Raw genomic sequence first — 13,914 nt, forward strand, 5'->3', positions numbered from 1 at the left:
TTGTAAACCGCTTGGACCAGTAAAATGAACGAGCAGTATAACAAGATTAATAAACCATAAAGGAGAACATAATTGGGTGCACCCGATGATTGCTCCTGCATTTTGGTTATAGGGGAGAGTGGAAAGCATGAGTAGCTTCTGACGAGGAAGGCACTGACATAGTGGACGCCTAGGCTGTCTATATCAATATTTTCTTGGATTCCATTGAGGCATTTTTTTCCCAGACTACCAAACATTTGTTATCTGCTCTGTTTGTGCATTATTTTATTTAGTATGATGCATGTAAACCAGCATACAAAAATATAGAACAAAACAAAAGCATGTAACTGTACATGTGGGAGAAGCACCTCAGTCGGGAGAGGAAATCAGAACTTCTTGTCAACAGGATGAGCTTAGAGAGTTTTTATAAATAGGTAAACAATTCTGCTGGTGTACCAGTCTAGCACAACATACTTTAGACTACCCATGCCAAGATGTATTTGTGCTAGATTCCAAAAGATGAACCTAAATGAGAAATAAGCCCTATCTTAGCAGGAAAACATATGGCTCTGATTAAGGAATGTCGGTGAACACACTCCCAACATTACTGCAATGGCCGACCTGTTTCACCGGATCATGCTTTCCACCAAGACAGACTAGACTGCTGGTCCCAGTTTTTCAGGGCAGTTTAAGATAGAGACAAACCAAATTTTGATGCTGAAATTTACCCCAAACCTGGATTTGGTCTGGTTTCAGGATGGGCCTAAAATGCAAGGTATTTTCAGCTGAAACTAAAATTGTGCATTGTCTCTGATATTGGTGCAACCTCCATTCCCTTCCTCTTCCCCTCCCCCCCTACTTGAATAGGAGTAGCTCCTTCCGGAGCTGCCCCCCACCTCACTGGACCCCCTTGTGAGACTACCTCCAGAGCATTGGAGTAGCAGTCTAATGGTTAGTGCCGTGGACTGAAATCCTGAGGAACTGGGTTTGATTTCCACTCCAGCACACTGTGATCCTGGCCAAGTCACTTAACCTTCCATTGCCCCAGGTACAAAATCAGAGAAACTACCTGTATATAATGTGTACAGTGCTGAATATTAGAGAATGACACGGGGACAAATTTGTCCCTGTCCCCGCAGGAACTCAATTTCCCCGTCCCTGTGAGTTTTGTCGCTGTCCCTGTCCCATTCCTGTAAACTCTGCCTTAACAGCACAAGCCTCGAACACTTATGATTTTAAAGTGTTTGAGGCTTGTGCAGATGAGGACGGAGCTTGCAGGAATGGGGCAAGGAGAGAAAAAAGAACTCACAGGGACGGGAAAATGAGTTCCCGCGGGGACGGGGAAAAAAATTTGTCCCCGTGTCATTCTCTACTGCATATATCTAGTAGCATATTGAAAAAAAGTCACAGTAATAGTAGGTCATAGCAGCCATGAGACTTTTGCTTTAAGCTGAATCAGCCATTTTGACATCTGAGCTGGCATGGGCAGGAGTGAGTGGCAATTGCTCCCATCCCGACTGCATCACTGGATCACCAATGCTTGTAAGGTGGGGAAGGGGGGAAAAGGAGGAAGAGGGTGCTGATCAGGGGCAGTTGGTTATAGTTCTGGCCAAAACCGAGCAATGACATCGCTCTCAGTCATCCTCTAGTTTAAGGAATTTATTTCAACCTAAATGCAGGACTGAAAGGAATGGTGCCAGTCTCACAGTTTTCGGAGATATTCTGCACAACAGGATACTGAAAAGTAATGCAGGATTCAAAGCTTTTACATTTCAAAAATTGATTTCTTTCAGGGACAATTCAAACCTTCCCAGAGAGCCTGGTAAAAGCATCAGGGTGGCTTAGCTTGCATAATTTGAGTGAATCCCAGAGGTGCACTACAATTCACTGAACAGCCAAAATCACACTACTTATTCCAATCTGGCTTGGGAGCAGCAGCAAGAATAGTGCTTGCAAAGCCTTTGTGTAGGGCTCACATCTTAAACATGGCTTGCAATTTTTTTAAAGAGTTTACTGGAACAGAGTCCCATTCATGTGAAGTTTCTCATCAGTAAATATAGCTTCAACTGAACCGATCTGGATGCAAACTTTCTACTGCTCTGTTTGATCTGTCCAATTATACTGAATGAGCTAAGGAATTTCTCTGTTGAATTACTGACATTAATTATCCCTAATAGAGGCATTCTGTTGAAACACTGCTTGTGTCAGGTCCTCTAATGCAGTGGTTCCCAACCCTGTCCTGGAGGACCACCAGGCCAATCAGGTTTTCAGGATAGCCTTAATGAATATGCATGGAGCAGATTTGCATGCCTGTCACTTCCATTATATGCAAATCTCTCTCATGCATATTCATTAGGGCTAACCTGAAAACCTGATTGGTCTGGTGGTCCTCCAGGACAGGGTTGGGAACCACTGCTTTAATGCATTCATTCTTGAGATCCTCTGCGCTTTTTTTTTTCTGTCGTGCAACATTCTTTGTGCATTTCATTCTCTCTCCTGTTTCCTGCAGTTCTTAATACAAGCTTTTGGTCTTACAATTAATTAAAAGTTATAGATTGTGCAAACAGTTTATGCTCTTATAAGCCCAGATATCCCCCCCCCCCACACCAATCAAAAATATGGGATTATGTTAATTGATCAGTATGAATCCTTTTGTCCTGGAACGCAGCTTCACTCTCTACTTTACAGACTAACAATGGATATAGAGAATGAGACGGGGAAAAAATTTGTCCCTGTCACCGCCCCGTCCCTGTGACCACATCCCCGCCCCGTCTCCGTGACTACTGTCCCCGTAGCATCCATACAAGCCTCAGTACTGCAATATTTAGTTTATTCCTTCCTTAAAAATCAAAGTTCTGGCTGCTGAACTAGAAAAAGAAATGTTCAGCTGGCAGGGCTTTGTTTATAAATTTTTATCAACACAACTAATATACTACTTCATCCTAAAAGAAAAAATAAAATAAAATAAAATAAATAGAAATAGAAATTTTTTTTCTACCTTTGTTGTCTGATTCCTGCTTTCCTCATCTTCACATTCAATTCCTTCCATCCACTGTCTGTCTTCTCTCTGCATCTTCCATTTGCTCTGCTACTGTGCCTCTCCCTTCACTCCCCCCCCAATTGGTCTGGCACCCATCTTCTTCCCTCCGCTCCCTCCATAGTCTGTCATCTGTCTTCTTCCCTTCTTCCCACTCTCTGTCTTCCACATTTCTCTTCAGTGTCTTCTCTCCACTCTGTCTGCCACATTTCCCTTCAGTGTTTGTTCCTCTCTACCCCCCTTCAGCGTCTGTCCCATTCCTTTCCACCATCTCGCCACCACCTTCAGCGTCTGTTCCTTTCTACCGCCCTTCAGCACCCCTCACACAGTCCGACCATCTCCGTCCCTCTTATCTTCGTGGTGCGTTACAACGTAATTTGTGCAAGCCGCCGGAGCCTGGGAGCTCGGTTCCCATCCCAGCCCCACAAACCATCTCGCTTCTGTGTTTCTATTTTCCCCTAATCTAATATCTCCTCCATGTATCTGGCATTGCCTCCCCCTTGTGTTCATATACCATCCCCATGTATGTCCCTTTTATGTCTCTGTCCCTATGCCCCCATGCACATAATTTCCCCTCTGTTTCTGTTACCTTCCTGTGTCCAGATTTCTCCTCTCTTCCTCTTCCCCATCTAGCTTCTTCCCTCTTTCTTCCCCCCCTGCTTCCAGCATCTGGCTCACCTGCCTGTCCTCCCCTTTCTTTCCTGTGTGGGTTTTATTTCTCTCCCTCTTCATCTCCTTGGCCCAGCATCTCTTTCCCTTTCACTCCCTCCTTCCTAGTGTGAGCCGGGAACACAGCCCCCTCCTGCCCGATCGCAGCGTTCCACCATCTCCCTCCACCTCACCTTAGGTGCCGATTTTAATTCTTCTTCTCCCAGCTGCACGTGCGGCTGCTTGAATTGTTGAAACTTCTCCTCTGACGCAACTGGAAACAGGAAGTTGCATCAGAGGAGAAGCATCAACAACTCGAGCAGGCGCTCGCACGGCTTATTGAAAGCGTGCGACTGGGATAAGAAGAATCAACGTCGGCACCTAAGGTGAGGTAGAGGGAAGGAGGGAGATGGCAGGACGCCATGATCGGGTGGGGATGCTGGACCACGCAATCCGTGATTGCTTCACTGCGGAGACAAGACCAGTCACTGCTCCATGGGGCGGTGAATGGCTTGTCCCTGTAGCAACTACTATTTTTTCTCTCCCCTTTTCGGCGGGTTACCGGCGGCTACCTGCGGATAACAACCACCGTGTCATTCTCTAAATGGATACAAAGATTCCTGTGCACATCTTACCTGGTGAACTGGTGCAGCGGATATGGAGAGGGTCATCCAGCTTTGCAAGTGCATCCTGAATGATGTTCTCTGCTTCCTTTACAGTTCCCTGAATGATACTGAATTGATCATCAATAAGTTTCTGCTGAAGGCTCTTCTCTTGGGCTTTCTGTATGTGAAAGAAAGAAGGTTCATATCTTCTTACCATATAAGCGCTCAGTTATCAAAGTATGTGGGTTTCGTCGAATACCAGGATCTTACAGTGTAGTCATATTCCCAATTTCACTGTTGCACAGGCAAATCAAAGGGCCTCCCAAAGCTGGTACTTAATTTCTCTCCCAAACCCTTGTCCTTTTGATATTTTAAACACTTGTTTAAAAATTGAGGCCTGATGGCCATTCAAGTGCTCTGTGATAAAGTTTGTTTGAAAAGTGTTGTCTCTGGCCCAATCTTTGAACTGCGCAGTGTGTCCGATGCAGCTTTCATGAAATTCTAGCTCTAATTGTTCAACAACTCTCAGGCTTTGCCTGGGCCTGAGTTTTTATTTTTTTTTTTTTTTTAATTCTTTATTCATTTTTGCATGTTACAACAAGTGTAGCAGTTAAACTCATATGAACTTAAAGATACACACTTGATTAACTCTCATATATGCATTAAGTATAACATTTCATTACCTGGGCCAGAGTTAATACGATGGAATCTTGGTTTATGAGCATAATTCGTTCCAGAAGCATGCTCGTAAACCAAGTTACTCGTATATCAAAGCGAGTTTCCCCATAGGAATGAATGGAAACTCGCTTTGATCTCTCCGAGATCTCGTTCTCTCCGAGAGAACGAGAGCCAGAAGGCTTTGAGCATGCGTAGATGCTCAAGGCCCAGCCCAGGCAAGAGGCGGGAGCATTCTTTCACTCGCACAAGCAGCAGATAGGGTAAGGAGCATGTTTAGGAGTTAGGGTGGGCGGATGTCGCTTCCAGGACGGGGGTGTGATGCGGTTCTCACGGGGGGGGGGGGGGGGGGAGTTGCGATGCCGGTTCGGAGGGTGCGATGCTGGTTAGAGCGGGGGAGGTGCTTGTGTATCGGAACATGCTCGGTTTGCGAGACAAAAGTTTGCTAAGTGTTTTGCTCGTCTTGCAAAACACTCGCAAATCGGGTTACTCGCAAACCGAGGTTCCACTATATTCTGTTTACAGTTCATAAAATAATTTCTTCCCCAACTTCTGCCTCCATAGTTTACAACAACCAAATAATAATAATAAAAAAACCACAACGAAAAACATTATTTGGGAGACAGATGAAGAGGTAGCCCAATAAATGGTAGGTCCTGCTAAGCATTACTACCTTGGACATTGGGAAGAGGGAAACAAAAATACAAACATAACCTTTGAATATCATGACACCTGCTGTTGATGTATTGCTTTAATATACCATTTAATGTTAGGATTTCAATGTTGAAGAGATCGATTACTCAGTGGCAGAGCTGTGATCTACCATATCTTCCACTCCTTGGACCATCTGGGGGGCTGGGGAATGCTGTTGAGAAATGCTCTCTCCGCACCCTGGGTCAGCAATGACATCTAATGATCAAACTCAAGGTGCATGCTTGAAGGGCTCTGGAAGAAGCCATGATTCCTGGATGAACTTGTATTACATGAGAAAGAAAAAGCATGTGGGCAAGCAGGCATGCACAAAGACTCAAGGCACTGTAGTCTAGCAGGGACTTATTCCAGTAGAGCTGAAGACGCAATAGGAAGAAACTGAAGCATGTACTTTAATGACAATTTGCCCATTCGTTATATGTTACCTTTTCTGAGAGCTGCTCCTGCAGACCCTTGATCTCCTGTGCATTCCTGTGTTTCTCTTGAGTAAGCAAGGCTTCTTTGTCCTCAATCATATTCTGAACAGATAAGAGCTCAGCCTCTTTTGCCATCATGGTCTTCCTCAGGGAATCCTGCTCAGTGTGGAGAGCTTCCATCTGGGAACTGAGCTGAGATCCAGCCTAAAACCAAACCATTGAAAATGTGGCATCTGCAAATCTCACCAATATGAAACCTTAGCCAGCCATGATACCACTGTTCTGGAAAAGTGTCATACAGCACAATTCTAAGATCAGCACTTAATTCCTGCTTATTCTCGAAGACTACAGTCAAATCCAGTTTTACTCAGTGATGTTTAATCACAGTTATATATAGCTTTTTAAACAGTAGTGGGGTGTCTATGCTCTACCATTGATTGCTGAATCTGATGTGCATGGTCTCCAATGTACATAATATTAATAGAATCAATTTATTCCAATAAAGAAGTTCAGTATGAGAGAACTATGGCCAGGATTCACTAAACCTCCAAACCGTGCACGATCCGTTTCCGTTTGCACGCCAGCATACGAATTCAGTAAAGGACTGCATGCAAATAGGGACGATCGTTAGCACACCCCCTACCCACAGCCAGAGCGATCCAAGCTCATGCGCACACCCTGACAGTAGTGACAGGAGAAGCAGCCTCCTGTCACTGCTGTCAGGTCTCAGCCCAGCCCAGATCTCTCTTGCCTGCTCCCAGACTCTCCTGCTCTCTGCCGCCGTTCCCTGCAGTGCAAGCCCGTGGTTTAAAAGCGGGCTGCGGGGTACGGCAGCAGAGAGCAAGAGAGTCTGGGAGCAGACAAGAGAGATCTCGGCTGGGCTGAGCCCTGACAGCAGTGACAGGAGGCTGCCTGATGCCCCCCCGGCCCCGATCTCTCCTACCTGCCCTGCTCCGCTGTGCCCCCCCCAGAGAAAAAAGCAGGAGGGATACCAACTCCCTCCTGCCATCAGCTTTAAAAAAAAAAAAAATATGCTGCTTGCATGTAACACACGCAAAATATCTGTGCCATGGAAAAAAATGAATTAAAAGAGACAGGCAGGCCTGTCAAAAAACCTGCAGACCTGTCGGTAACTCAGTTTCCGACAGGTCTGCAGCAGTCGGATTTGTCAGTAGTAAAACCCGACTCAAAATAGCCAAGCAATTGTTAGTGAATCAATCGCTTGGCTATTTTGCGTGGGGTTTTACTAATTTGCATGGGAGGATTGGGATCGGATCGCTATAGGCCTTAGTGAATAGTGTAGGAGGGAAATTTGGTCGCAAAGGGCTCACAAACTGATCAGTACACGATTGGTTTGCTTAGTACATGTAATATCAAGTACATGCCTCAAGATGTTAAGCTAATTGCTTACAATTGATACCCATTAAATATGAGGCTCTAGATTGACAAACCTGCTCAGACTGGCTCAAATTCTGCTGAATCTGCATGTATTCTTCCTTCTTGGCTTCGAGTGCTTGTTTCAGCTGCTCCATCTGAAAACTCTGATCTTCCAGCTATAACACCAAACAGCACATAATTAGAAAATCAAAGACCTGATTCTAGAGTGAGAACAAATTAGTAATAAAGACAACTTCACATTGATCGCAAAACAGAAAAATGTGATCACTAATAGCAGTGAAGCTAATTTTTGCAGCAAAATATTAAGATATCGTCTTGTTTCTCCAAAACCTAACAATGGTTGCCAAACTCAGCTGGAATCCCTTATACACCATGCTCAAGACTCTGATGTCATATAGAACATCTGCCACATAATCCACCCTCTCCAGCTCTAGCTGAGGGCAGATGTCCTCCTCTGCCTTAACTTGGTGTGGCAGACACATACCACAAACGAGGCTGCTGCTGCAGCTTTGATCTTCAAAGCCAGCTCTTCAAATTGCCTCTTAAGAACCACATTCACCTTGCGATCTTGTGCATCTTTTAATATCACTTCCCCCTCACTAGGGAGGAAGGTACATTTAGTTATGTGAGCCACCGTGGAATCCACCTTCAGCCTACTAAACAGCTGCTGAAACTTCAGAGCCATAGGACAGAGTTTAGAGATAATCTTTGCTACCTTTAGGGAGCCTTCTGGAGTCTCCCACTACTCAGTGACAAGCAAAGTGATATCCGAATGTGCAGGGAAAAAGGTAGTCTGAGCATTTGAGCCACTCATGACCGAGCACTATGGAGTGAATGGTTGCTGGGGCTCCAACTTTAACTCCCTGAGTGCATCCATAATAACATGTGGGACGGTAGCAGACTTAAAAAGCTGCAGAAATGACGGATCATCTCCCTCGTCAAGGGCAACTATCACCTCTTGACTCCTGGTCCCTCACAGGGTACCGGAATCCTCCAGGAAAGCAGCTGAGTCCCGGGACAGTAAAGGCATGGAGTCTGACCGCCAATCCTCTCAGTCATGATCCACTTGGTTACTTAGGCTGGGAGCCAGCTTTCTTTGTGGTGAAGAGGCCTCCAGAAGAGGGATCTCTCCCTGGCTCATTACCAGTGCACCTTCAGGTAGCGCAGCATGTCCCAAACTCTTCAAATAAACTTTTCACAGGAGATTCACAAACTCTGGGGTAAATCCTTGCACAGGTGGCCTCCATAGACCACTGCAGGATCTCAGTCTGGCTTCTCTTAGGCTCCATGTCCTCACACTTGCGTTTCATTCCTTTGCTGTTTGAAGTCTCTGGGAGAGATTTTCTTCCTACCACTTGGACTCCCTGCAGTTCTGCAGCCCTAGAGGACTCGCAGGGGCTAAGCCCAAGGCCTCTACAGCACATGCTATACAGACTTGCATGCCCTACAGACGCTCCACAGCCAGCCATCTAGCCCAAAACAGGTAGAACAATCTAAGGTGTCCATTCCAGTCCAGTCGATTTTGAGCCAAATCAAGGCATTTTGAAGCAGATGGAGGCTTCAGAAAAAAAGATCGTTTAAAATCCAAGATGGCCACCACCAGTGAATTTGCAGCTAAAACAGCCCATGGGGTTCTTCTGAAGTTTAAAAAAAAACTTTTTCCCTTTTGGTGGGAAAATTTGTGCTTCTGCTACAGGTATGAGAGGATGAATGCTGAAATTTAATTTGATTTGGGGCCCACTGACGTCTTTTATTACTTCATTATAATTGTCTTTTAGTTTTCTGTGGAAGTTCACATGCATCCAGGGTAGGGTGAGGGTATATTTTTGCTTTGATATGTTCTATGTTTATGGAAGGGAAAGGAAGGGATTAATTTTTATGTATTATTATTGATAGACTATAAGTGCTTACTGTGATGAACTGATGATTGTATTTATATTATTCTGCACTTTTTGTTGGCTTGAAAAATTAATAAAGTTTTATAAAATCTAAAAAAAACTCAGGAAAAGGGGTTTTGGAGAAGGGGGACCCTAGCTCTGGTCCTAGAAACCCTTAAAATTAACTTTATCAGATCCCCTGATTTTCCCCATAATGGGCTGTACTCACTGTGCTTTGTTGGTGCCTGCCTGTGTCAGCTTTGCTGTAGCTTGACTAAATGGGGAAGACTTTCTGCCTCAAATTCTTGTAGGAAACTGACCACAACTGGAGACCTTCGGGATGCCAGTTGGATAAACGCCAACTGAGGTCTCTATTTATTTATTTATTCATTCATTTGTTCGTTCAAATTTCTACTCTCACAAATCCTCGTGGTGTGACAGGAGGAGATTAAAATGCAGCCAGCTCCCAGAAAACCCAAAGGGATTCTCACAGGTGTCCTACAGCTTGCACTCAAGCCTCTGATAAATCAGAAGGCAAGCTGACTTCAAGGGAAACAGACCCAGAGCCTTGCAGAAGCACAAAGCAGGCTGGCTCAAGAGGTATACCTGGGGGTTGCCCTGTGAGCTGCAGCCCGCCTTTGTGGAGACTGCAGCCTCTCCCAGGCAGAGTAACCTGGAAAAAAAATGCCCCAAAATAATAAAGCCCAAACAGAGCAGATCAAAACACAACTTCTCAGATTGCTAGCAGATCAAAACACAACGTTTCAGTTTGCTTGCAGAAGGAAAAACTGAAGAGGGCACTATACTCCTCTGGTGACGAAGGAGGAGCTGAAAGATGTGATTGACACCCTTCTGCAAACAGTTCGCAATATGGATTGATCACTTAACATACAAGCTCCTGTGTTTATGTAACAAAATAATCTATTCTTCCCTCATATCTGCTACCTACTCTCCCCACCTCCATCATGCCAACAACAAACACTTTAGAATGAGAGCTCACCTCATCACCATCCCAGAGAGCTCTACTTCAACTCTAAAATTGAGAGGTTGGCTAACTTTTTAGATTTATTTTTTGGTTAATACAAAAAGAACATATTGAACATAATCCATACTGCTATAAATAAGGTAATTTCTAATTTAAATTTATATTGGGTTATTTGAATAAAAAAGGCTGCAGATAAAGCAGCTGTTTAATCTATAAAAAATGCACGATACTAATGCATAAGAGTGTCAACAAAATGCAATCTGCCACAGAAAGTGGAGATAAAAACATAAGGTGATTATTACTTAACAAATAGCATAAGATGATCATTACTTATATGCAATTATGTGTGCCCCTGGGCCCTCCAAGGGACATCAACTTTATCTGCAGCGCCAAGGAATATAGATTTCCACCACACAGTGAATCCTCCATCCTCACCTTCATTTCTGATTCACGTTTCACCTGATCCATTTGGAGTTCCAATTGCTCTTTAATGCGGGCCACTTCCTCCCGGTTTTGCTGGGTTACTGTTAGCTGCTTGGCAGTATCTGCATTCTGTGGCAGAAAGGAAAAAAAAACCCAAACAACCCCCAGAAAATCTTAATCAATTACAAAATAGGTGGTCCTTCACAGAGCAAATCAGGATAGAAGGTGTAAAATGTCATCTCAGATAAGAGCTCACAATTTAGTGAATGACATGGGAACAACGTTTGTCTCCATCCCTACCCAATAGGCTCCTTGTGAGCTCTGTCCCCATTTGCACAAGCCTCGAACAGTTATGATTTTTTATTTAAATCTTTTTATTAAACTATAAACTACAAATAGAACTTTCCTTTTCAATCTGACTTTGGTACAACCTTCCCAAAGATTCAGTTGCCAGTGTTTCTATATCATCTAGGAAAATAACTGGATTGTCTTTCAGACAGGTGTAGAAGAGAACAAACTGTGTAATGGATGAACAGGAAAACACATGTCTATTAAATGTTGGAAATGCTTCTTGATGCCAGCAACAATGGATAAATCTTTTGCAGTAACAGTAAGATGCTTGAGCAGATGGGCACATGATGGAAGGACGTTGCATGTGGTAGGAATCTGATCAGCAAACAAGACTCTCACTGTCACATAAAAGGCAGACAAGACACAAATTATGCCATTTAACAGTACAGTCAAACCTTGTTTTATGAGTGCCGCAGGTTGCGAGTGTTTTGCAAGACGAGCAAAACATTCTCACAAATCGTGACTCGCAAACTGAGCATTGACTCAATTTGCGAGTCCCCCCGCCCGCAAACCGGCATGCTCCCCACCCGCAAACGCCGCCCCCCGTAAACCAGCATCGCCCCCATCGCACAAACTGAATGTTTAACCCCAATGTGGCACCGGCACGCAGCACCAACCCACAGGAGGTGCCGGTGCCCGAAGATCATGCCTCTCCCCCAACTGGGCCATGAGCATCTGCACATGCTCAAGGCCTTCTGGCTCCCGCCTTTCTCTGAGATTCTCAGCGAGAACGAGAGCCAGAAGGCCTTGAGCATGCGCAAATGCTCAAGGCCCAGTCGGGGGAAAGGCACGATCTTCGGGCACTGGCACCCTCTGTGGGTTGGTGCTGCGTGCTGGTGCCACATTGGGGGTAAGCATTCAGTTTGGGTGGGCGGGGGATGCCGGTTCATGAGGGGGAGGCGATGCAGAAGCGCACCATCGGCTTCAGGGGTGGGGGGGTCTTTTGGGGATGTGATGGGGTGGAGCAGCGCCGGGGGGGGAGGGAAGGTGGAACCAATCAAGCGAGTTTCCCTTACTTCCTATGGGGAAACTCGCTTTGATATACGAGTATTTTGGTTTACGAGCATGCTTCTGGAACAAATAATGTTCGTAAACCAAGGTTCCACTGTAGTTCATTTAAATTCAAAAACAGCTTCTGCAGCTTTTTTAATCATTGAATTAAGTTGCCAGTTGTCTAAGATGTGCTAAGTTCTACATATTGATACTAGCATTTTATACAGTTAACACAGTAAATGACGGCAGAAAAAGACCCTCATGGTCCATCTAGTCTGCCCAACAAGGTGACCAAAGCCCCGCCCACCAACCTATGCAGGCTTGGACAAAACATATTCATATAGATTAATGCGATTTGGTACACATTATTTAATGTATGCCCCACCATCCTCAGTGAGGCCTATTTAGCTAACTGCAGACCTGAGGCAGCAGTCAAGAACCATCATCAAGGGAGGCAGGATTTAAACAAGGGCTTCCTGGTTCTTGGCTCAATGCGCTAATTAGAGAGTTGCGCGGGGACAGAAATCCCACCCGTCCTCGCCAAAGTCCCATCCGCCCCCACCCGTCCCCGTGAGGAATCCCACCCGTCCCCACCCATCCCCACGAGGAATCACTCCGTCCCCACCCGGAATCCCCCCGTCCCCACCCATCCCCACCCGTCCCCGTGAGGAATCCCTTCCGTCCCCACCCGTCCCCGTGAGGAATCCCCTCTGTCCCTACCTGTCCCTATAAACTACAGAAATAGTTATTTCATTTAACTATGCTACTGAATTAAAGGCTCTGGTAGAAACCCATTTACAAATAAGCAAAAAGACTAATAATTTGGAAATATTAATTGGGAAGAATACATACTTTGTAAACGGGTTTCTACCAGAACCTCTAATGTTTATAAATTTTTATCAACACAACTTTATCCTGAAGCAAAAAAAAAAAAAATAATAATTTTTTTCCTACCTTTATTGCCTGGTTTCTGCTTTCCTCATGTTCTCATTCAATTCCTTCCATCCACTGTCTCTCTTCTCTCTGCGTCTTCCATTTGCTCTGTTAATGTGCCTCTCCCTTTCTCCCCCCTTCCAAATTGATCCGGCGCCCATCTTCTTCCCTCCGCTCCCCCCATAGTCTGGCATCTCTGTCTTCTTCTCTGCCAGCGTCTTCTCCCCACTCTCTCTTCCCCATTTCAGCGTCCTTCTCCCCCCATCTTCCCCATGTTCTGTCAGCATCCTTCTCCCCCCTCTGTCTTCCACATGTGCTTTCAGTGTCCTTCTCCCCCCTGTCCTTCCCATGTCATTTCAGCGTCCTTCTCCCCCCCTGTTTTCCCCATGTCCTTTCAGTGTCCTTCTCCCCCCCGTCTTCCCCATGTCCTTTCAGCGTCCTTTCCCCCCCGTCTTTCCCATGTCCTTTCAGCGTCCTTCTCCCCCCTCAGTTTTACCTTATGCGCCTTTTCCTCTCCACTCCACCTTTCCTCCCTTTCTCCCTCCCTACCCCTTACCTTTGTGGTGCTTACCCACCTGACTGACAACAGAACAGGCCCGGTCCAACAAACCTCCCTGCCTTGTAGCCGCGAATCTAAATTACCTTCTTACAACAGCTGGAGTATTGAAGCTGCTGTAAGAAAGTAATTTAGATTCGCGGCTACAGGGCAGGGAGGTTTGACGGACCGGGCCTATTGTCGGTCGGTCGGGAGACCTGGTAGGCTGTGCTGCACCCGCCCCGGGACCGCCCCCCGCCTTGTACCAATGTCTTTTCCCTGCCTGCCCTGCCGCAGCACACAAACGGAAGTCTTCACGATGTCAGTGCTGACGTCGGAGGGAGGGAG

The 13,914-nt window shown here is 45.5% G+C and overlaps 1 protein-coding gene across 1 annotated transcript in view; it reads right to left on the reverse strand.

Annotated features, from left to right (window-relative positions):
* HIP1R (huntingtin interacting protein 1 related) overlaps positions 1–13,914 on the reverse strand; it is a 243,591-nt gene that overhangs the window by 87,759 nt on the left and 141,918 nt on the right. The window contains exons 16-19 of the mRNA XM_033955047.1: positions 10,767–10,883; positions 7,523–7,624; positions 6,081–6,275; positions 4,300–4,447 (exon numbers count right to left, since the gene is read on the reverse strand). Of these exons, the coding sequence (XP_033810938.1) occupies positions 4,300–4,447; positions 6,081–6,275; positions 7,523–7,624; positions 10,767–10,883 (562 nt within the window). The remainder of the gene's footprint in view (positions 1–4,299; positions 4,448–6,080; positions 6,276–7,522; positions 7,625–10,766; positions 10,884–13,914) is intronic.

The sequence above is a fragment of the Geotrypetes seraphini genome, chromosome 8, assembly GCF_902459505.1.
Source record: "Geotrypetes seraphini chromosome 8, aGeoSer1.1, whole genome shotgun sequence".
Classification (NCBI taxonomy): domain Eukaryota; kingdom Metazoa; phylum Chordata; class Amphibia; order Gymnophiona; family Dermophiidae; genus Geotrypetes; species Geotrypetes seraphini.